This window comes from Bombina bombina, chromosome 6 (assembly GCF_027579735.1).
Source record: "Bombina bombina isolate aBomBom1 chromosome 6, aBomBom1.pri, whole genome shotgun sequence".
NCBI lineage: Eukaryota > Metazoa > Chordata > Amphibia > Anura > Bombinatoridae > Bombina > Bombina bombina.
Window position 1 is genome coordinate 40,509,541 of NC_069504.1, and position 20,909 is coordinate 40,530,449.

Sequence of the window (20,909 nt, forward strand, 5' to 3'; positions counted from 1 at the left end):
ATTCCGATTCATCCAGATCACTATCGGTTTCTGAGATTCTCTTTTCTAGACAAGCATTACCAATTTTTCGCTCTTCCATTTTGCCTAGCAACAGCTCCAAGAATATTTTCAAAGGTTCTCGGTGCCCTTCTATCTGTAATCAGAGAGCCAGGGTATTGCAGTGTTTCCTTATTTGGACAATATCTTGGTACTGGCTCAATCTTTTCGTTTAGCAGAATCTCACATGAATCAACTAGTGTTGTTTCTTCAAAGACATGGTTGGAGGATCAATTTACCAAAGAGTTTCTTGATTCCTCAGACAAGGGTCACCTTTTTAGGTTCCCAGATAGATTCAGTGTCCATGACTCTGTCTTTAACAGACAAGAGACGAATGAAATTAGTTTCCGCCTGTCGAAACCTTCAGTCTCGATCATTCCCTTCAGTGGTTATGTGCGTGGGAGTTTTAGGTCTCATGACTGCAGCATCGGATGCGATCCCCTTTGCAGTTTCCCGTAGCATTGCTGATCCTCCATCTGGAGGGGGCCTTTTTTTCCACGTTACTGCGCAGTTCAGATGTTTTGCCTTGCCCTGCCAAGCGCAAGCGAAAAGTTACATATTGCGATCATTCCCAGAGTACATGACATAATTTATTAGATTTAACTAATAAGGTTTTCAGAGGATGAAGCTTTTTCTGAGACTTCAGAGTATGAACATTCTGGATCGTAGTCTGCTGCCTCTAAATCTCCCGCTGCGGAGGATCCAGACTCTAGTTTTAGGAATTTTTGCTTTCTTCTAAAGGAAGTTTTGGCAAATTTAGAGGTTCCAGAGGCCAAATTGCCTGATGAACCTTTGATTCCTAAATTGGATAGAGTTTGGGGACAGGGTGGTACCTTATGCTTCCCTGCTCCCGTTAGATGGCGAACATTATTAAGAATGAATGGGACAGGATTGGATTCCTTTTCCCCCTCTTCTTCCTTTAAGAAATTGTTCCCGGTCCTGGATTCTTAATTGAGTTGTGGGGTTCCGTCCCTAGAATGGATGGCGCTATCTTCACCCTTGCTAAACATACTGCTATCCTGCTTGACGATAGCTCTTTGTTTAAAGAGCCCATGGATAAAAGATGGAAACTCTGTTAAGAAACATGTTTCTCCAACATAGGTGTGTCCGGTCCACGGCGTCATCCTTACTTGTGGGATATTCTCTTCCCCAACAGGAAATGGCAAAGAGCCCAGCAAAGCTGGTCACATGATCCCTCCTAGGCTCCGCCTACCCCAGTCATTCTCTTTGCCGTTGTACAGGCAACATCTCCACGGAGATGGCTTAGAGTTTTTTAGTGTTTAACTGTAGTTTTTCATTATTCAATCAAGAGTTTGTTATTTTCAAATAGTGCTGGTACGTACTATTTACTCAGAAACAGAAAAGAGATGAAGAATTCTGTTTGTATGAGGAAAATGATTTTAGCAACCGTAACTAAAATCCATGGCTGTTCCACACAGGACTGTTGAGAGCATTAACTTCAGTTGGGGGAACAGTTTGCAGTCCTTGCTGCTTGAGGTATGACACATTCTAACAAGACGATGTAATGCTGGAAGCTGTCATTTTCCCTATGGGACCCGGTAAGCCATGTTTATTACGATTGTAAATAAGGGCTTCACAAGGGCTTATTTAGACTGTAGACATTTTTTGGGCTAAATCGATTGATATTAACACTTATTTAGCCTTGAGGAATCATTTATTCTGGGTATTTTGATATAATAATATCGGCAGGCACTGTTTTAGACACCTTATTCTTTAGGGGCTTTCCCAAAGCATAGGCAGAGTCTCATTTTCGCGCCGGTGTTGCGCACTTGTTTTTGAGAGGCATGGCATGCAGTCGCATGTGAGAGGAGCTCTGATACTTATAAAAGACTTCTGAAAGCATCATTTGGTATCGTATTCCCCTTGGGTTTGGTTGGGTCTCAGCAAAGCAGATACCAGGGACTGTAAAGGGGTTAAAGCTTAAAACGGCTCCGGTTCCGTTATTTTAAGGGTTAAAGCTTCCAAAATTGGTGTGCAATATTTTCAAGGCTTTAAGACACTGTGGTGAAAGTTTGGTGAATTTTGAACAATTCCTTCATGTTTTTTCGCAATTGCAGTAATAAAGTGTGTTCAGTTTAAAATTTAAAGTGACAGTAACGGTTTTATTTCAAAACGTTTTTTGTACTTTCTTATCAAGTTTATGCCTGTTTAACATGTCTGAACTACCAGATAGACTGTGTTCTGAATGTGGGGTAGCCAGAATTCCTATTCATTTAAATAAATGTGATTTATGTGATAATGACAATGATGCCCAAGATGATTCCTCAAGTGAGGGGAGTAAGCATGGTACTGCATCATTCCCTCCTTCGTCTACACGAGTCTTGCCCACTCAGGAGGCCCCTAGTACATCTAGCGCGCCAATACTCCTTACTATGCAACAATTAACGGCTGTAATGGATAATTCTGTCAAAAACATTTTAGCCAAAATGAACCCTTGTCAGCGTAAGCGTGGATGCTCTGTTTTAGTTACTGAAGAGCATGACGACGCTGATATTAATATCTCTGAAGGGCCCCTAACCCAATCTGAGGGGGCCAGGGAGGTTTTGTCTGAGGGAGAAATTACTGATTTAGGGAATATTTCTCAGCAGGCTGAATCTGATGTGATTACTTTTAAATTTAAATTGGAACATCTCCGCATTTTGCTTAAGGAGGTATTATCCACTCTGGATGATTGTGAAAATTTGGTCATCCCAGAGAAACTATGTAAAATGGACAAGTTCCTAGAGGTGCCGGGGCTCCCAGAAGCTTTTCCTATACCCAAGCGGGTGGCGGACATTGTTAATAAAGAATGGGAAAGGCCCGGTATTCCTTTCGTCCCTCCCCCCATATTTAAAAAATTGTTTCCTATGGTCGACCCCAGAAAGGACTTATGGCAGTCAGTCCCCCAAGGTCGAGGGAGCGGTCTCTACTTTAAACAAACGCACCACTATTCCCATAGAGGATAGTTGTGCTTTCAAAGATCCTATGGATAAAAAATTAGAAGGTTTGCTTAAAAAGATGTTTGTTCAGCAGGGTTACCTTCTACAACCCATTTCATGCATTGTCCCTGTCACTACAGCCGCATATTTCTGGTTTGATAAACTGATTAAGGTGCTCGATAGTGACTCTCCTCCTTATGAGGAGATTATGGACAGAGTCAATGCTCTCAAATTGGCTAATTCTTTCACTCTAGACGCCTCTTTGCAATTGGCTAAGTTAGCGGCTAAGAATTCTGGGTTTGCTATTGTGGCGCGCAGAGCGCTTTGGTTGAAATCTTGGTCGGCTGATGCGTCTTCCAAGAACAAGCTACTAAACATTCCTTTCAAGGGGAAAACGCTGTTTGGTCCTGACTTGAAAGAGATTATCTCTGATATCACTGGGGGTAAGGGCCATGCCCTTCCTCAGGATCGGCCTTTCAAGGCAAAAAATAGACCTAATTTTCGTCCCTTTCGTAAAAACGGACCAGCCCAAGGTGCTACGTCCTCTAAGCAAGAAGGTAATACTTCTCAGGCCAAGCCAGCTTGGAGACCAATGCAAGGCTGGAACAAGGGAAAGCAGGCAAAGAAACCTGCCACTGCTACCAAGACAGCATGAAATATCGGCCCCCGATCCGGGACCGGATCTGGTGGGGGGCAGACTCTCTCTCTTCGCTCAGGCTTGGGCAAGAGATGTTCTGGATCCCTGGGCGCTAGAAATAGTCTCCCAGGGTTATCTTCTGGAATTCAAGGGACTTCCCCCAAGGGGAAGGTTCCACAGGTCTCAGTTGTCTTCAGACCACATAAAAAGACAGGCGTTCTTACATTGCGTAGAAGACCTGTTAAAAATGGGAGTGATTCATCCTGTTCCATTGAGAGAACAAGGGATGGGGTTCTACTCCAATCTGTTCATAGTTCCCAAAAAAGAGGGAACATTCAGACCAATCCTAGATCTCAAGATCTTAAACAAATTTCTCAAGGTCCCATCTTTCAAGATGGAAACCATTCGAACTATCCTTCCTTCCATCCAGGAAGGTCAATTCATGACCACGGTGGATTTAAAGGATGCGTATCTACATATTCCTATCCACAAGGAACATCATCGGTTCCTAAGGTTTGCATTCCTGGACAAACATTACCAGTTCGTGGCGCTTCCTTTCGGATTAGCCACTGCTCCAAGGATTTTCACAAAGGTACTAGGGTCCCTTCTAGCTGTGCTAAGACCAAGGGGCATTGCAGTAGTACCTTACCTGGACGACATTCTGATTCAAGCGTCGTCCCTCCCTCGAGCAAAGGCTCACACGGACATCGTCCTGGCCTTTCTCAGATCGCACGGCTGGAAAGTGAACGTGGAAAAGAGTTCTCTATCCCCGTCAACAAGGGTTCCCTTCTTGGGAACAATTATAGACTCCTCAGAAATGAGGATTTTTCTAACAGAGGCCAGAAAGACAAAGCTTCTGGACTCTTGTCGAATACTTCATTCCGTCCCTCTTCCTTCTGTAGCTCAGTGCATGGAAGTGATCGGGTTGATGGTAGCGGCAATGGACATAGTTCCTTTTGCGCGCATTCATCTAAGACCATTACAACTGTGCATGCTCAGTCAGTGGAATGGGGACTATACAGACTTGTCTCCAAAGATACAAGTAAATCAGAGGACCAGAGACTCACTCCGTTGGTGGCTGTCCCTGGACAACCTGTCACGAGGGATGACATTCCACAGACCAGAGTGGGTCATTGTCACGACCGACGCCAGTCTGATGGGCTGGGGCGCGGTCTGGGGATCCCTGAAAGCTCAGGGTCTTTGGTCTCGGGAAGAATCTCTTCTACCGATAAATATTCTGGAACTGAGAGCGATATTCAATGCTCTCAAGGCTTGGCCTCAGCTAGCGAGGACCAAGTTCATACGGTTTCAATCAGACAACATGACGACTGTTGCGTACATCAACCATCAGGGGGGAACAAGGAGTTCCCTAGCGATGGAAGAAGTGACCAAGATCATTCTATGGGCGGAGTCTCACTCCTGCCACCTGTCTGCTATCCACATCCCGGGAGTGGAAAATTGGGAAGCGGATTTTCTGAGTCGTCAGACATTGCATCCGGGGGAGTGGGAACTCCATCCGGAAATCTTTGCCCAAGTCACTCAACTTTGGGGCATTCCAGACATGGATCTGATGGCCTCTCGTCAGAACTTCAAAGTTCCTTGCTACGGGTCCAGATCCAGGGATCCCGAGGCGGCTCTAGTGGATGCACTAGTAGCACCTTGGACCTTCAAACTAGCTTATGTGTTCCCGCCGTTTCCTCTCATCCCCAGGCTGGTAGCCAGGATCAATCAGGAGAGGGCGTCGGTGATCTTGATAGCGCCTGCGTGGCCACGCAGGACTTGGTATGCAGATCTGGTGAATATGTCATCGGCTCCACCTTGGAAGCTACCTTTGAGACGAGACCTTCTTGTTCAGGGTCCGTTCGAACATCCGAATCTGGTTTCACTCCAGCTGACTGCTTGGAGATTGAACGCTTGATTTTATCGAAGCGAGGTTTCTCAGATTCTGTTATCGATACTCTTGTTCAGGCCAGAAAGCCTGTAACTAGAAAGATTTACCACAAAATTTGGAAAAAATATATCTGTTGGTGTGAATCTAAAGGATTCCCTTGGGACAAGGTTAAGATTCCTAGGATTCTATCCTTCCTTCAAGAAGGATTGGAAAAAGGATTATCGGCAAGTTCCCTGAAGGGACAGATTTCTGCCTTGTCGGTGTTACTTCACAAAAAACTGGCAGCTGTGCCAGATGTTCAAGCCTTTGTTCAGGCTCTGGTTAGAATCAAGCCTGTTTACAAACCTTTGACTCCTCCTTGGAGTCTCAATTTAGTTCTTTCAGTTCTTCAGGGGGTTCCGTTTGAACCCTTACATTCCGTTGATATTAAGTTATTATCTTGGAAAGTTTTGTTTTTAGTTGCAATTTCTTCTGCTAGAAGAGTTTCAGAATTATCTGCTCTGCAGTGTTCTCCTCCTTATCTGGTGTTCCATGCAGATAAGGTGGTTTTACGTTACTAAACCTGGTTTTCTTCCAAAAGTTGTTTCTAACAAAAACATTAACCAGGAGATTATCGTACCTTCTCTGTGTCCGAAACCAGTTTCAAAGAAGGAACGCTTGTTGCACAATTTGGATGTTGTTCGCGCTCTAAAATTCTATTTAGATGCTACAAAGGATTTTAGACAAACATCTTCCCTGTTTGTTGTTTATTCAGGTAAAAGGAGAGGTCAAAAAGCAACTTCTACCTCTCTCTCTTTTTGGATTAAAAGCATCATCAGATTGGCTTACGAGACTGCCGGACGGCAGCCTCCCGAAAGAATCACGGCTCATTCCACTAGGGCTGTGGCTTCCACATGGGCCTTCAAGAACGAGGCTTCTGTTGATCAGATATGTAGGGCAGCGACTTGGTCTTCACTGCACACTTTTACCAAATTTTACAAGTTTGATACTTTTGCTTCTTCTGAGGCTATTTTTGGGAGAAAGGTTTTGCAAGCCGTGGTGCCTTCCATTTAGGTGACCTGATTTGCTCCCTCCCTTCATCCGTGTCCTAAAGCTTTGGTATTGGTTCCCACAAGTAAGGATGACGCCGTGGACCGGACACACCTATGTTGGAGAAAACAGAATTTATGTTTACCTGATAAATTTCTTTCTCCAACGGTGTGTCGGGTCCACGGCCCGCCCTGGTTTTTTTTTAATCAGGTCTGATAATTTATTTTCTTTAACTACAGTCACCACGGTACCATATGGTTTCTCCTATGCTATTATTCCTCCTTAACGTCGGTCGAATGACTGGGGTAGGCGGAGCCTAGGAGGGATCATGTGACCAGCTTTGCTGGGCTCTTTGCCATTTCCTGTTGGGGAAGAGAATATCCCACAAGTAAGGATGACGCCGTGGACCGGACACACCGTTGGAGAAAGAAATTTATCAGGTAAACATAAATTCTGTTTTCAACATACGGGATATTTGTTTCAACCGGCGGCTGCTGTTGCCGCAGTTTCTGGGGAACCTACCTATGGGTGTGACTCCTTATAGGATTTGATCGGGGTGGAGAGGTCCCCCTCAACGTTATTTAGGAAAGAATTACTGCTTGAGGGTGGCTAATTCTTTTATCTGTGATGCTATTAAGCAGAATATTCGCCTGAATGCTAAGGCTTCAGCTTTTCTGCTCAGGCCTGTCGGGCTCTGGCTGACGTCATGATCTGCGGATATGACTTCTAAGTCTAGACTTCTTTCCCGCCTCTTTAAGGGAAATATTTTGTTTGGTCCAGGCCTGGACTCAATTATCTCCACGGTCACAGGGGGCAAGGGTGCCCTCCTACCATAATAGAATAAGAACTAGTCTAAGGGTGACAATTTTTGTTCTGATGAAGCCCATTTCCAGCAGTCCTCCACTAAGCCAGAGCAAACCAAGAGCTCTTGGAAGCCGGCTCAGTCCTGGAATAAATCCAAACCGAGCAAGAAGCCCGCCCAGTCTAAGTCGGCATGAATGGGAGGTCCCCGGTCCTCTTCTAGATCGTGTAGAGGGCAAACTGTCGCTCTTTTCAGTTGCTTGGTTCAGGGACGTGCAGTATCCATGGGTCCTGGAGGTCATAGTTCAGGGTTACCCGGGGGCAGATTCCTCCTCTCAAACCAGTCTTCCGGACCAGTAAAGAGGAAAGCCTTTTTTGGGGTGTGTACGGGATCTGTCCTCAGGAGTTATTGTCCCGGTGCCTATCACAGAGAGAGATTTGGGATACTATTCAAACCTTTTTGTGGTCCCAAAGAAGGAGGGAACTTTCCGTCTGATTCTGGACCAAAAGTGATTAAACACGTTTTTATTTGTCCCCTCGTTCAAGATGGAGACAATAAGGTCCTTTCTTGACCACGATAGATCTGAAGGATGCTCCCTTCACATACCAATCCTCAGAGACCACTTCCAGTTCCTAAGGTTTGTGTTCCTGGACCAGCACTTCCAGTTTATTGCACTTCCGTTGGGTCTAGCTACGGCTCCAAGAAATTTTTCGAAGAGTGGACCATTCGGAATCTCCCCTCTGTCTTCTTCGTTCCCATGGATGGACGATAAATCTAGAGAGAGTTCTCTTTATTACAGTACCCGGGAATTCTACCCTGGTACTTGATATGACTCCATAGACATTAGAATATTTCTAACAGACCAGAGACGTTGCAAGCTAGCTTCAACATGTCTTGCCCTCCAGTCCTCCTTAAGGCCATCTGTGGTTCGTTGTATGGAGGTGATTGGTCTCATGGTATCCAGCATGGACATCATTCCCCTTGCCAGGTTTCACCTCAGACTGTTGCAACTGCGAATGCTGAAGCAGTGGAACGGCGATCATTCAAATCTGTCTCCACAGATTTCTCTGGACAACCGATCGAGAGAATCGCTCTGGTTTTGTCTGGATCTCTTGTCCCGAGGGATGTTCGTCTTAAGACCATCCTGGGTGACTGTGACTACGGTTGCGAGTCTGTCAGGATGGGGAGCTGTTTGGGGTGCCAGGAAGGCACAGGGCCTATGGACTCGGGAGGAAAGCTCCCTCCTTATCTCATTTTGGAACTTCAGGCAATATACAATGCTCTGAAGGCTTTGCCTCTGCTGGGTTTGTCCCAGTTTATCCAATTTTAATCAGACAAAATAACCTCGGTGGCTTACATCCACCATCAGGGGGAAATTAGAAGCTCCCTAGCTATGAGGGAAGTATCTCAGATTCTGGAGTGGGCGGAGACCCACACCTGTTCGTTGTCAGCGATCCGCAATCCATGTGTGGACAATGGGAAGCGGATTTCCTCAGCAGACGATCCTTTCATCCGGGGGAATGGTCTCTCCATCCCGAAGTGTTTGCGGAGATTTGCAAAAGGAAGATCTTATGACGTCTTAATACCAAGCTACCCAGATATGGGTCGAGGTACAGGGATCCTCAGGCGGAGTTAATGGATGCATTAGCGGTGCCTAGGAGCTTCAACCTAATTTATCTTTTCCGGCCGTTTACCACTACTTACTCATGTAGTGGATCGAATTAAGCAAGAGCTGGCATCAGTGATACTGATTGCTCTGTCTTGGCCGCGAGGGATATAGTTTGTGGATCTAGTGGGGATGTCCTCATCTCCTCCGTGGAAGTTACCTTGTTGCAGGGATCTGCTGACCAAGGTCTCTTTGTTCATCAATGTCTAGATTCTCTGAGGCTGACTGCTTGGAGATTGAACTCTTAGTCCTAGCCAAGAGAGGTTTTTCTGAGAGTTATTTTTACTCTTAATCAAGCTTGTAAGCTGGTTGTTTGTCGCATCTATCATAAGGTGTGGAGGACCTACTTATTCTGTTCTCCAGGATGAACTGGAGAAGGGCTTTTTTGCAAGTCCCCTAATGGGACAGATTTCTGCCCTGTCTGTTTTACTGCACAAGAGGTACGCTGAGCTTCCAGATGTGCAGTCATTTGTTTAGGCTCTGCTAGGATCAGAACTATGTTTAGATCTATTGCTCCTCCTTGGAGTTTAAATCTTGTTCTTAAAGTTTTGCAATGGGCTCCGTTGGAGCCTATGCATGAAGTAGACATTAAATTGTCTTGGAAGGTTCCTTTTCTACTGGCTATTGCTTCTGCGTGCAGAGTATCTGTGATTGCCGCCTTGCAATGCATCCCTCCTTATCTGGCTTTCCATGCTGATAAGGCTGTTCAGCTAACCAAGTTTGGTTTTCTTCCTAAGGTTGTGTCAATTCGCAACATCAATCAAGAGATTGTGGTTCATTTCTTATGTCCTAAATCCTTCTTTGTTGAAGGAACGTTTTCAACTTAATTCTGGATGTGGTTTGTGCCTTGAAGTCCTATCTTCAGGCCACAAAGGAATTTAGACAAATGTCTTTATCTGTTTGTTCTCTTTTCCGTGAAGCGTGGGAGTCAGAGGGCCTTTTCGACTTCCTTATCTTTTTGGCTGAGGAGTGTCATCCGTTTAGCATTGCGACAGCTACGAGAGCAGTGGTTTCCTCTTGGGCCTTCAAAAATGAGGCCTCTATGGATCAGATTTGTAAGGCGGCTACCTGGTCCTCCTTACATACTTTTTCCAAACTTTACAAGTTTGATGTTTTTGCTTCTGCAGAAGTAGCCTTCGGGAGAAAGGTTTTGCAGGCTGTGGTGCCCTCAGATTAGGGTTTGCCTCTCTTTTCCCTCCCGTTAGCATTCCGTGTACTCTAGAGCTTGGGTATATGTTTCCCAAAAGTAAGGAATGCAGCTGTGGACTCTTCCCATATTAAGAAGGAAAACTTGAATTATGCTTACAGCTCCAGCCCGTGTTCTCCAATGGGCGGCCCTAAATTTAAATGTATTCTTCTGGCATCTTTTTCACCTTGATATTTCTTTGACTGTTGCTTGTTCCCTCAGCAGAATGACTGGGGTTATGAGGAAATGGGGGAGGTATTTAAGCCTTTCGCTGGAGTGTCTTTGCTTCCTCCTGGTGGCCAGGTTCAGTATTTCCCAAAAGTAAGGAATGCAGCTGTGGACTCTACCCATACAGAAGGAAAGAAAATTATCTGGTAAGCATCATTTTTTATTTATTTTTTGTCCTGCCCAAATTTAATGTACTCAACAGCTTGGGTTTTAGTTCCCAGGAGTAATGCCTATCTGATAAATTAATTTCTTTCATGGTAGTAAGAATCCGTGACACCCGCCCATTTTTCTTCTACTTTGCACCTCATTTTCCCTGCCTTTTGCCCTTTTCTACCTTTTTTTACTTCTTCTTGCTTGGCTATATGCAACTGCTCTTGGAGTTCAGGGAATCTTTGCCTCCTCCTAATGGCCAGGAGTTGAATCTCAGGAGTAATGTCTTGTGGACTTTCACCACCATGAAATATATTAATTTATCAAGTAAGCATAAACTTTGTTTGTTGTTGTTGGGGTTTTTTTTTTTTTTTTTAGAAGCTAAATATACATCCCATAGTGTACCTGGTTTTCTATATAAAAATGTTTTTTTGTTTGACAACTTTTGCAAAATGTTTCTCTCCATAATATAGGAATATCTGTTGCTAGAATCGACATATTATTCTCTGTATTTTGAACTTTTTTTTTTTCCCAAGAGTTTTTATTGAGGTTATACAATATATAAACAGCAGTAAGTTTGCAATAAAATCAGTAACATAAGCATATGTCTGGCTATAAATACAATATAACATCATATAACACAAACATAATCCTTGATAGGTAATTAACCTATGTATTCTCAATCAAACCTCTTTTTATTTATTTTTGGTTGCCGTTTGTAAAGCAATGTAAACCTTATTGTTTTCCCCTAATATGAAGTGTAAAAATAAACTATATATAAACTAGAGAAAGTAACACCTCATGTAGACAGTGATACCTCTGGTATTATTATATATTGGTTTGTGGGTACAATAGGGGGTATGTAACAAATAAAAGGCATATAGGATCACTCATGGGCCCTTAGTAATATCATTTATGACAAAACTTAAAGGGACATGAAACCCAAATTTTTTTCTTTCATGATTTAGAAAGAGCATAAAATTATAAACAACTTTCTAATTTACTTCTATTATCTAGATATGCTTAGTAGCTGCTGATTGGTAGCTGCACATAGATGGCTCCTGTGATTGGTTCACCGTGTGCATTGCTATTTCTTCATTAAAGGATATCTAAAGATAGAAGTAAATTGGAATGTCGTTTAAAATTATATTCTCTATCTTAATCATGAAAGAAAATGTTTGGGTATAGTGTCCCTTTAAATATGGAACGGCAAACTAACAAGAGAACAGCTTGTTACGTGAGATTACAATTTTAGATATCAGTATATGTGTATCAATATATTGAATAATATAAGGTAAAATTTCTATAGGGTACATTTTCCTACGCTTGCAATGTAAGCACAATGGAGTGAGGGGGGGGGGTCCGCGGATGTTTGAGTAAGAAATTTAGCGAAGATTACACTAAGTATCGGGAGTTGCTGGCCGTGAAAGAGGAACTGTGTTACATTAGTAAGAGTAAAAGGAAAAACCAACAACTTATTTATATTAGGGGACTATTTTCTTAATACTGTGGTATTGAACAGTGGGCTAATCCATACCTCAGACATGAAATTATGAGGCTAATAAAGCTACTAAATAGCATGGGAGTACAGGAATGCACAACATATGTGGCTTTAAATATGATCAGATTATTTGGATAGCCTGAAGAAAACTTTAGGCATCTGTTAGGGGGTGCCATAAAGTAAATTAAACATTTAGTCCCTATGGGGGTGGTAAAGTCGGTCATTAGTATCTATCCTCCAAGAAACTACTGTATAGTAATATGGAGTACAATCGGGTATTCATCAACAATTGTATGGTTTACAGTATAATATAACATAGGATGTATGCTTATTCATAGTAGTGTAGTCATATGAATAAAGTTTCAATTTGACTGGTCATTAGCTAAACATTATAGGACATATAAAAAAAAAAAAGAAATTGCCTAGGCGATATTAGGGTCTAGTGAGACCTATATTGACTTAGAGTTACACATTAGCCTTTCCAGTCCCCAATCCCGCGACATTTGGTCCCACCACCCAGACACGGGCCCTTTACCTAGGCAGCAGGCGGTTCAGGCAGAACAGTAGACAGGCAATTCCTAGCGTTAAATTGCCAAAATATTGGTAGCGATTAAGGCTATGGAGCTCAGAATTAGGTTACTAACCCCATAAACTAGGTATTATTATTAATAAGGAAAATAAATTATTAAATTGTGGGACACTTATTTGGTGATGGGGTACAACCATTTAAACATAGATTAACAAATAGCAATCATAAGGAAGTCTCTAAGAAAGGAATAGCACCTATGCAATTGGAGCAGATATATACATAGAACAGTGAATCCACAACATTGGGCAATATATAACTTCTTTAGTAATAATATGGGGAAACTCTGCTACAAGGTATAGGCTAAATTAAACAAGGTTATTATGAAGTTGAAGAATGCTTAGACCAACCTTTATATAGCTAAGCATAACAAATGCCCCTGTTAGAGAACCCTGTGTAACTGGATAAAGCAGTTTAGTTATACAGTAATTTAATCTGCACTGTGTTCACATCTAATTAGCCTATCAGCTCTCCTCTAGAGCAGCGCCATTTTAACCCGTGCCAGGTCTCACAAACATACTGGGTCAATTCTGTACTATGCCTAACCTGGTTTACATCATTACCAGCAGGAGTGAACAGAAATATTAGATAAGTAGGGATAAACAAAATGGACATAGAAAGCAAACGGTTGAATCTGGAAAGACCTGTATAAACACATTCTAATATATGGAAACTCTAAATTTTCTAAACTACGACTATCTTACTTTATAGAGATCTATAGCGATAATCATATAGAGGCAGTGTAGGCCAAATATATATAATGAAACAGCCAAGGCTATAGAGTAGCAAACAAATCTTAAAGCCTAAATGTAAAATACACATAATTAGGGTCAGATATAGTGAGGTTATATACTTAGGGTTGGAAAGATTGACCAATGATCTTAAAAGTCCCCTAATAAGAGCGAGTCACTAACCAACCCCCTCTCACCAGGTTGTGATGTTTGTTTTGCCAAATGTGTAGAGTCTACCGGGATCCTTGGAAGATAGCCAGAAAATCTGACCCTCCATTATTACTAGGGAAAGAATCTCCCATCGTCGCTTCACCTTAATAGACCTGAACATCTCAGGCATTAGGTGCAGGTCAAGTTGAATAGACTTAATGTCTTGTCGTGACTCAAGCTGATCTGAGAGGGCTTCTGATGCAATCCTCACTTCCAGCAGGTTGCTAGTTCCGCTTGGCCTCCAATTTGTAGCACCATCAACCTCCTTTGCCGGTCTCTTGATATGTGCAGCATCGTCTTGGGCATCGCGATAAAATTTAATTTCCACTTTGTCTCCCTTTGCATGTACCTCTGTAGTGATTTCCCTGTCCATTCACTCCCAGCATACTACACGTGGGCAACTTGCTCCATTCATTTGCCCAGCAATCGTGTATTCGTTCAAAGTGTTCGTCTAGTAGACGAATGACTGCATTCAAGGGTATCCTCTCCATGCTCGCGGGGGAAGATCATATGAAGTGGGAAGCCTAGGTGCTTCTTTAGTGCAATATGTTGTCCCGGACTAAAAGGCAGGCTGCAAGTGCGTGTTGAGGAGAGTTCAGTTAAAGAGCAATGCAGAAGTTGCCGAGGTCCAGAGGCGCCATCACAATCATCCTTGGGTTATGAGTCAGCATTAGGGTCTCATTGTATAGCTTATAGTAGTGATAATCATCTGTTAATCATATAGAATTCCCGGAGCTTAAGTTATGTGCATCCGAACAGCTTAAGCGTTAGCTCCGCCCCCACCCCCTTTATTTTGAACTTTTAATGTTGTTGACGGTATATACCCGAGACGTGTTCTTCATGGCGCTCTTTCCTCTCTGCAGTGTCATTAGCGGTGTAGGGGAGCTAGACTTGGGCAATCAGCCTAAGAATAAATCTACTAAAGAGCCGCAGAAAAGCCCCAGATCTCTGGACAAGCCTTACTCAGACTGTCCCTTCCTTCTGCTTGATGTGCGAGACAGAGATTGTTATGAACAGTGCCACGTTATTGGAGGTCAGTGTGTTTTTATATATCTCAGCCATCTCATCCCATCCACTACATTAGGTCTATTTTTTTTATCCTACTGTTATTTGTATTATATGTTTTTAGCCCTTATTCTCAGTTACCAGATGTGTTAATATCCAGCCCTTTGTGTATTTTAGACTAATAAAGATTTCTAAATTATTCTTCTACTGAACCTGGCTTCCAGTTTAAACAAAACTGCTTAGCATCTTATTTAAAGGGATATGAAACACTACATTTTTCTTTCTTGATTCAGATAGAGCATACAATTTTAAATAACTTTCCAGTTTACTTCTATTTTCAAACTTGCTTTATTCTCTTGGTATCTTTTGTTGAAGAAGCAGTGCTATTGGGAGCTAGCTGAACATATCTAATAAGAGGCATATACAGTATATGCAGCCGCCAATCGGAAGCTAGCTCCCACTAGTTCATTGCTGTTTCTGAGCCTACCTAGGTATGCTTTTCAACAAAGGATACTACGTGAACAAAGCAAATTAGATGATAATAGTAAGTTGGGAAGTTGTTTAAAATTGCATACTCTATCTGAATCATGAAAGTTTCAATTTGACTTCACAGTCCCTTTTAAATCATTGGGTGCCTAAGAGGGGCCACAGTGCTTGCAATCTCTTACAGCCCTCTCTTACATAACATTAACCCTCTGATTGCCAGTTATAGTAAAGTGCAATTCCTTATAGCAACACTTTACAAATCAGCTCACTACATAACCAGTGTTCCCTCTAAGGCCAGTTTTGTGTGCGGCCCAGCAGTGAAACAGTTAATTAGGTAACCACACCCTACAATTAGCAAACACTGCACAATGCAGATGGCAATGTATGGTACTTTTGTTAACTGTTTTACTGCTGGGCTGCACACAAAACTGTCCTTAGAGGGAACACTGTACATAACCCGTTATAATTTCACCTTTACCCCCTTTCCACCAGAGACCTAAAATGTATTTCTGTGCAATCGGTGGCCACTAAGGGGTTAAACTTGCATATCTATGCTATTAACACATTCTGTTCTGCTTTCTCATGCAGCGTCTTCTTGTACGTATTTATATATAAGTAACTGAGGTTTTTTTCTTTTCCAGCTTACAACTATCCCACTGCAATGCTTTCTCGAACAATGAACCCATTCACACCTGAAATCCTGACGTTTGTATCCTTTGTTTGCTGGGATAGGTGAAATGGACAGGTCTCAAATTGTAGTTGCTCATTTGTTTGACATTCTCGGTTCCCATAATTGTGACCCCTTGTTTAGTAAAGGACTGTATTAATTTCCCCTTTGTCTGCTACTGAGGGTCACAGCACATTGTATAGAGAAGCATTGCAACCGGTTCTGGCAGGTGAATGGTCACAGCACATTGTATAGAGAAGCATTGCAACCGGTTCTGGCAGGTGAATGGTCACAGCACATTGTATAGAGAAGCATTGCAACCGGTTCTGGCAGGTGAATGGTCACAGCACATTGTATAGAGAAGCATTGCAACCGGTTCTGGCAGGTGAATGGTCACAGCACATTGTATAGAGAAGCATTGCAACCGGTTCTGGCAGGTGAATGGTCACAGCACATTGTATAGAGAAGCATTGCAACCGGTTCTGGCAGGTGAATGGTCACAGCACATTGTATAGAGAAGCATTGCAACCGGTTCTGGCAGGTGAATGGTCACAGCACATTGTATAGAGAAGCATTGCAACCGGTTCTGGCAGGTGAATGGTCACAGCACATTGTATAGAGAAGCATTGCAACCGGTTCTGGCAGGTGAATGGTCACAGCACATTGTATAGAGAAGCATTGCAACCGGTTCTGGCAGGTGAATGGTCACAGCACATTGTATAGAGAAGCATTGCAACCGGTTCTGGCAGGTGAATGGTCACAGCACATTGTATAGAGCAGTGATTTCCAACCACTGTGCCGCAGTGAATTGGTCCCTATATATTTATATATCTTCATTTATATATCTTCATTTATATATCTTCATTTATAAAAAATAAAAAATCTTGTCTGAAAATGTTTTCCCGCGCGCAGGCTGCAACTGTTCAGTGCGCGCGGACTTCTGTAGGGTGGAGCAGCTATGCCGGAATTTGCCGGTTACCTTGGCTCTGATGGCAGCAAAGGTAAAACAAAGCCCGTACATACAGGAGTAGATAAAAACCAATTGGCTAATCCCCAAAACCCTTTTATTTACAGATTCTTAATACACACATGGTTCTGTTTTCCAACATGATTAGTGAGCAAAATATCTTACTGTGCAAATGAATATAATGTACATTAGTACGGAATACTGTGAGTGATTAATGCTTCTCTGCTTCAGCAAAGCGCACAGATCAACAGTTACATTAGCTCTAATATTTACAGTCCAGATGGATTTAAGATGATTTCAGGTGTCATGACATCCGCTTATAAATGATAAAGTGTTCCACCCAGAGCAGCGCAGCTCCTGCAAAGCTCCACCCCCTTCTTCTTTCCCTACAGAAGCCCACGCGCACTGAACAGTTGCAGCCTGCGCGCGTGGGAAAACATTTTCAGACAAGATTTCTTTTACAAAGATATGACGAGTCCACGGATTTCATCCTTACTTGTGGGATATTAACCTCCTTCTAACAGGAAGTGGCAAAGAGCACCACAGCAGAGCTGTATATATAGCGCCTCCCTTCCCCTCCACCCTCAGTCATTCTCTTTGCCTGTGTTATACTAGGAAGACATGGTAAAGTGAGGTGTTAGTTTTAGTTTCTTCAATCAAGAACTTTTTTTATTTTAAATGGTACCGGTGCATACTATTTTCCTCAGGGGGATATGGAAGAAGATTTCTGCCCTGAGGTTTGATGATCTTAGCATTTGTAACTAAGATCCACGCTGGTTCCCACAAGACTTCTGAAGGTAACCATGAGACATCTTCAGTGTGGAGACCGGTTTCATGCTAGAAGCAGCATTAAGGTATGTGCAGCCTTTTTTTCTGAGGAGACTTGGTATATCACAACTGGCTGACATATTTCCCTGTATGGGAATGGGGTAAGCAGTAAAACGTATTTTAATAAGAGGGGTGTTACTGGAGTCCCTATGGCCTAGATTTGGAGTTTGGCGGTAGAAGGGCTGTTAACGCTCCGCGGGTTTTTTTCTGGCCGCACCATAAATTTAACTCTGGTATCGAGAGTTCAAACAAATGCTGCGTTAGGCTCCAAAAAAGGAGCGTAGAGCATTTTTAACGCAAATGCAACTCTCGATACCAGAGTTGCTTACGGACACGGCCAGCCTCAAAAACGTGCTCGTGCACGATTCCCCCATAGGAAACAATGGTGCTGTTTGAGCTGAAAAAAAACTTAACACCTGCAAAAAAGCAGCGTTCAGCTCCTAACGCAGCCCCATTGTTTCCTATGGGGAAACACTTCCTACGTCTGCACCTAACACCCTAACATGTACCCCGAGTCTAAACACCCCTAACCTTACACTTATTAACCCCTATTCTGCCGCCCCCGCTATCGCTGACCCCTGCATATTTTTTTTAACCCCTAATCTGCCGCTCCGTAAACCGCCGCAACCTACGTTATCCCTATGTACCCCTAATCTGCTGCCCTAACATCGCCGACCCCTATATTATATTTATTAACCCCTAATCTGCCCCCCTCAACGTCGCCGACACCTGCCTACACTTATTAACCCCTAATCTGCCTAGCGGACCTGAGCGCTACTATAATAAAGTTATTAACCCCTAATCCGCCTCACTAACCCTATCATAAATAGTATTAACCCCTAATCTGCCCTCCCTAACATCGCCGACACCTACCTTCAATTATTAACCCCTAATCTGCCGAGCGGACCTCACCGCTATTCTAATAAATGTATTAACCCCTAAAGCTAAGTCTAACCCTAACACTAACACCCCCCTAACTTAAATATAATTTACATCTAACGAAATAAATTAACTCTTATTAAATAACTTATTCCTATTTAAAGCTAAATACTTACCTGTAAAATAAATCCTAATATAGCTACAATATAAATTATAATTATATTATAGCTATTTTAGGATTAATATTTATTTTACAGGCAACTTTGTAATTATTTTAACCAGGTACAATAGCTATTAAATAGTTAAGAACTATTTAATAGTTACCTAGTTAAAATAATAACAAATTTACCTGTAAAATAAATCCTAACCTAAGATATAATTAAACCTAACACTACCCTATCAATACATTAATTAAATAAACTACCTACAATTACCTACAATTAACCTAACACTACACTATCAATAAATTAATTAAACACAATTCCTACAATTAAATAAACTAGCTAAAGTACAAAAAATAAAAAAGAACTAAGTTACAAAAAATAAAAAAATATTTACAAACATAAGAAAAATATTACAACAATTTTAAACTAATTACACCTACTCTAAGCCCCCTAATAAAATAACAAAGCCCCCCAAAATAAAAAATTCCCTACCCTATTCTAAATTAAAAAAGTTACAAGCTCTTTTACCTTACCAGCCCTGAACAGGGCCCTTTGCGGGGCATGCCCCAAGAATTTCAGCTCTTTTGCCTGTAAAAAAAAACATACAATACCCCCCCCCCCAACATTACAACCCACCACCCACATACCCCTAATCTAACCCAAACCCCCCTTAAATATACCTAACACTAAGCCCCTGAAGATCTCCCTACCTTGTCTTCACCATCCAGGTATCACCGATCCGTCCTGGCATCCGGTGCTGAAGAGGTCCAGAAGAGGCTCCAAAGTCTTCCTCCTATCCGGCAAGAAGAGGACATCCGGACCGGCAAACATCTTCATCCAAGCGGCATCTTCGATCTTCTTCCATCCGGTGCGGAGCGGGTCCATCTTGAAGCAGGCGACGCGGATCCATCCTCTTCTTCCGTTGTCTCCCGACGAATGACGGTTCCTTTAAGGGACGTCATCCAAGATGGCGTCCCTCGAATTCCGAGTGGCTGATAGGATTCTATCAGCCAATCGGAATTAAGGTAGGAATTGTCTGATTGGCTGATGGAATCAGCCAATCAGAATCAAGTTCAATCCGATTGGCTGATCCAATCAGCCAATCAGATTGAGCTCGCATTCTATTGGCTGTTCCGATCAGCCAATAGAATGCGAGCTCAATCTGATTGGCTGATTGGATCAGCCAATCGGATTGAACTTGATTCTGATTGGCTGATTCCATCAGCCAATCAGAAAATTCCTACCTTTATTCCGATTGGCTGATAGAATCCTATCAGCCAATCGGAATTCGAGGGACGCCATCTTGGATGACGTCCCTTAAAGGAACCGTCATTAGTCGGGAGACAACGGAAGAAGAGGATGGATCCGCGTCGCCTGCTTCAAGATGGACCCGCTCCGCACCGGATGGAAGAAGATCGAAGATGCCGCTTGGAGAAGATGTTTGCCGGTCCGGATGTCCTCTTCTTGCCGGATAGGAGGAAGACTTTGGAGCCTCTTCTGGACCTCTTCAGCCACCGGATGATGGATCGCCAACCCCCGCTTGGGTTGGATGAAGATGTTGGAGCCAGGACGGATCGGTGATACCTGGATGGTGAAGACAAGGTAGGAAGATCTTCAGGGGCTTAGTGTTAGGTTTCTTTAAGGGGGGTTTGGGTTAGATTAGGGGTATGTGGGTGGTGGGTTGTAATGTTGGGGGGGGGGTATTGTATGTTTTTTTTTTACAGGCAAAAGAGCTGAAATTCTTGGGGCATGCCCCGCAAAGGGCCCTGTTCAGGGCTGGTAAGGTAAAAGAGCTTGTAACTTTTTTAATTTAGAATAGGGTAGGGAATTTTTTATTTTGGGGGGCTTTGTTATTTTATTAGGGGGCTTAGAGTAGGTGTAATTAGTTTAAAATTGTTGTAATATTTTTCTTATGTTTGTAAATATTTTTTTATTTTTTGTAACTTAGTTCTTTTTTATTTTTTGTACTTTAGCTAGTTTATTTAATTGTATTTATTTGTAGGAATTGTGTTTAATTAATTTATTGATAGTGTAGTGTTAGGTTAATTGTAGGTAATTGTAGGTAGTTTATTTAATTAATTTATTGATAGGGTAGTGTTAGGTTTAATTATATCTTAGGTTAGGATTTATTTTACAGGTAAATTTGTTATTATTTTAACTAGGTAACTATTAAATAGTTCTTAACTATTTAATAGCTATTGTACCTGGTTAAAATAATTACAAAGTTGCCTGTAAAATAAATATTAATCCTAAAATAGCTATAATATAATTATAATTTATATTGTAGCTATATTAGGATTTATTTTACAGGTAAGTATTTA

The 20,909-nt window shown here is 42.3% G+C and overlaps 1 protein-coding gene across 1 annotated transcript in view; it reads left to right on the forward strand.

Annotated features, from left to right (window-relative positions):
- The window catches only part of CEP41 (centrosomal protein 41), a 230,407-nt gene that overhangs the window by 177,261 nt on the left and 32,237 nt on the right, over window positions 1–20,909 (forward strand). Inside the window, exons 7-8 of the mRNA XM_053716382.1 lie at window positions 14,456–14,625; window positions 15,725–15,792. Of these exons, the coding sequence (XP_053572357.1) occupies window positions 14,456–14,625; window positions 15,725–15,792 (238 nt within the window). The remainder of the gene's footprint in view (window positions 1–14,455; window positions 14,626–15,724; window positions 15,793–20,909) is intronic.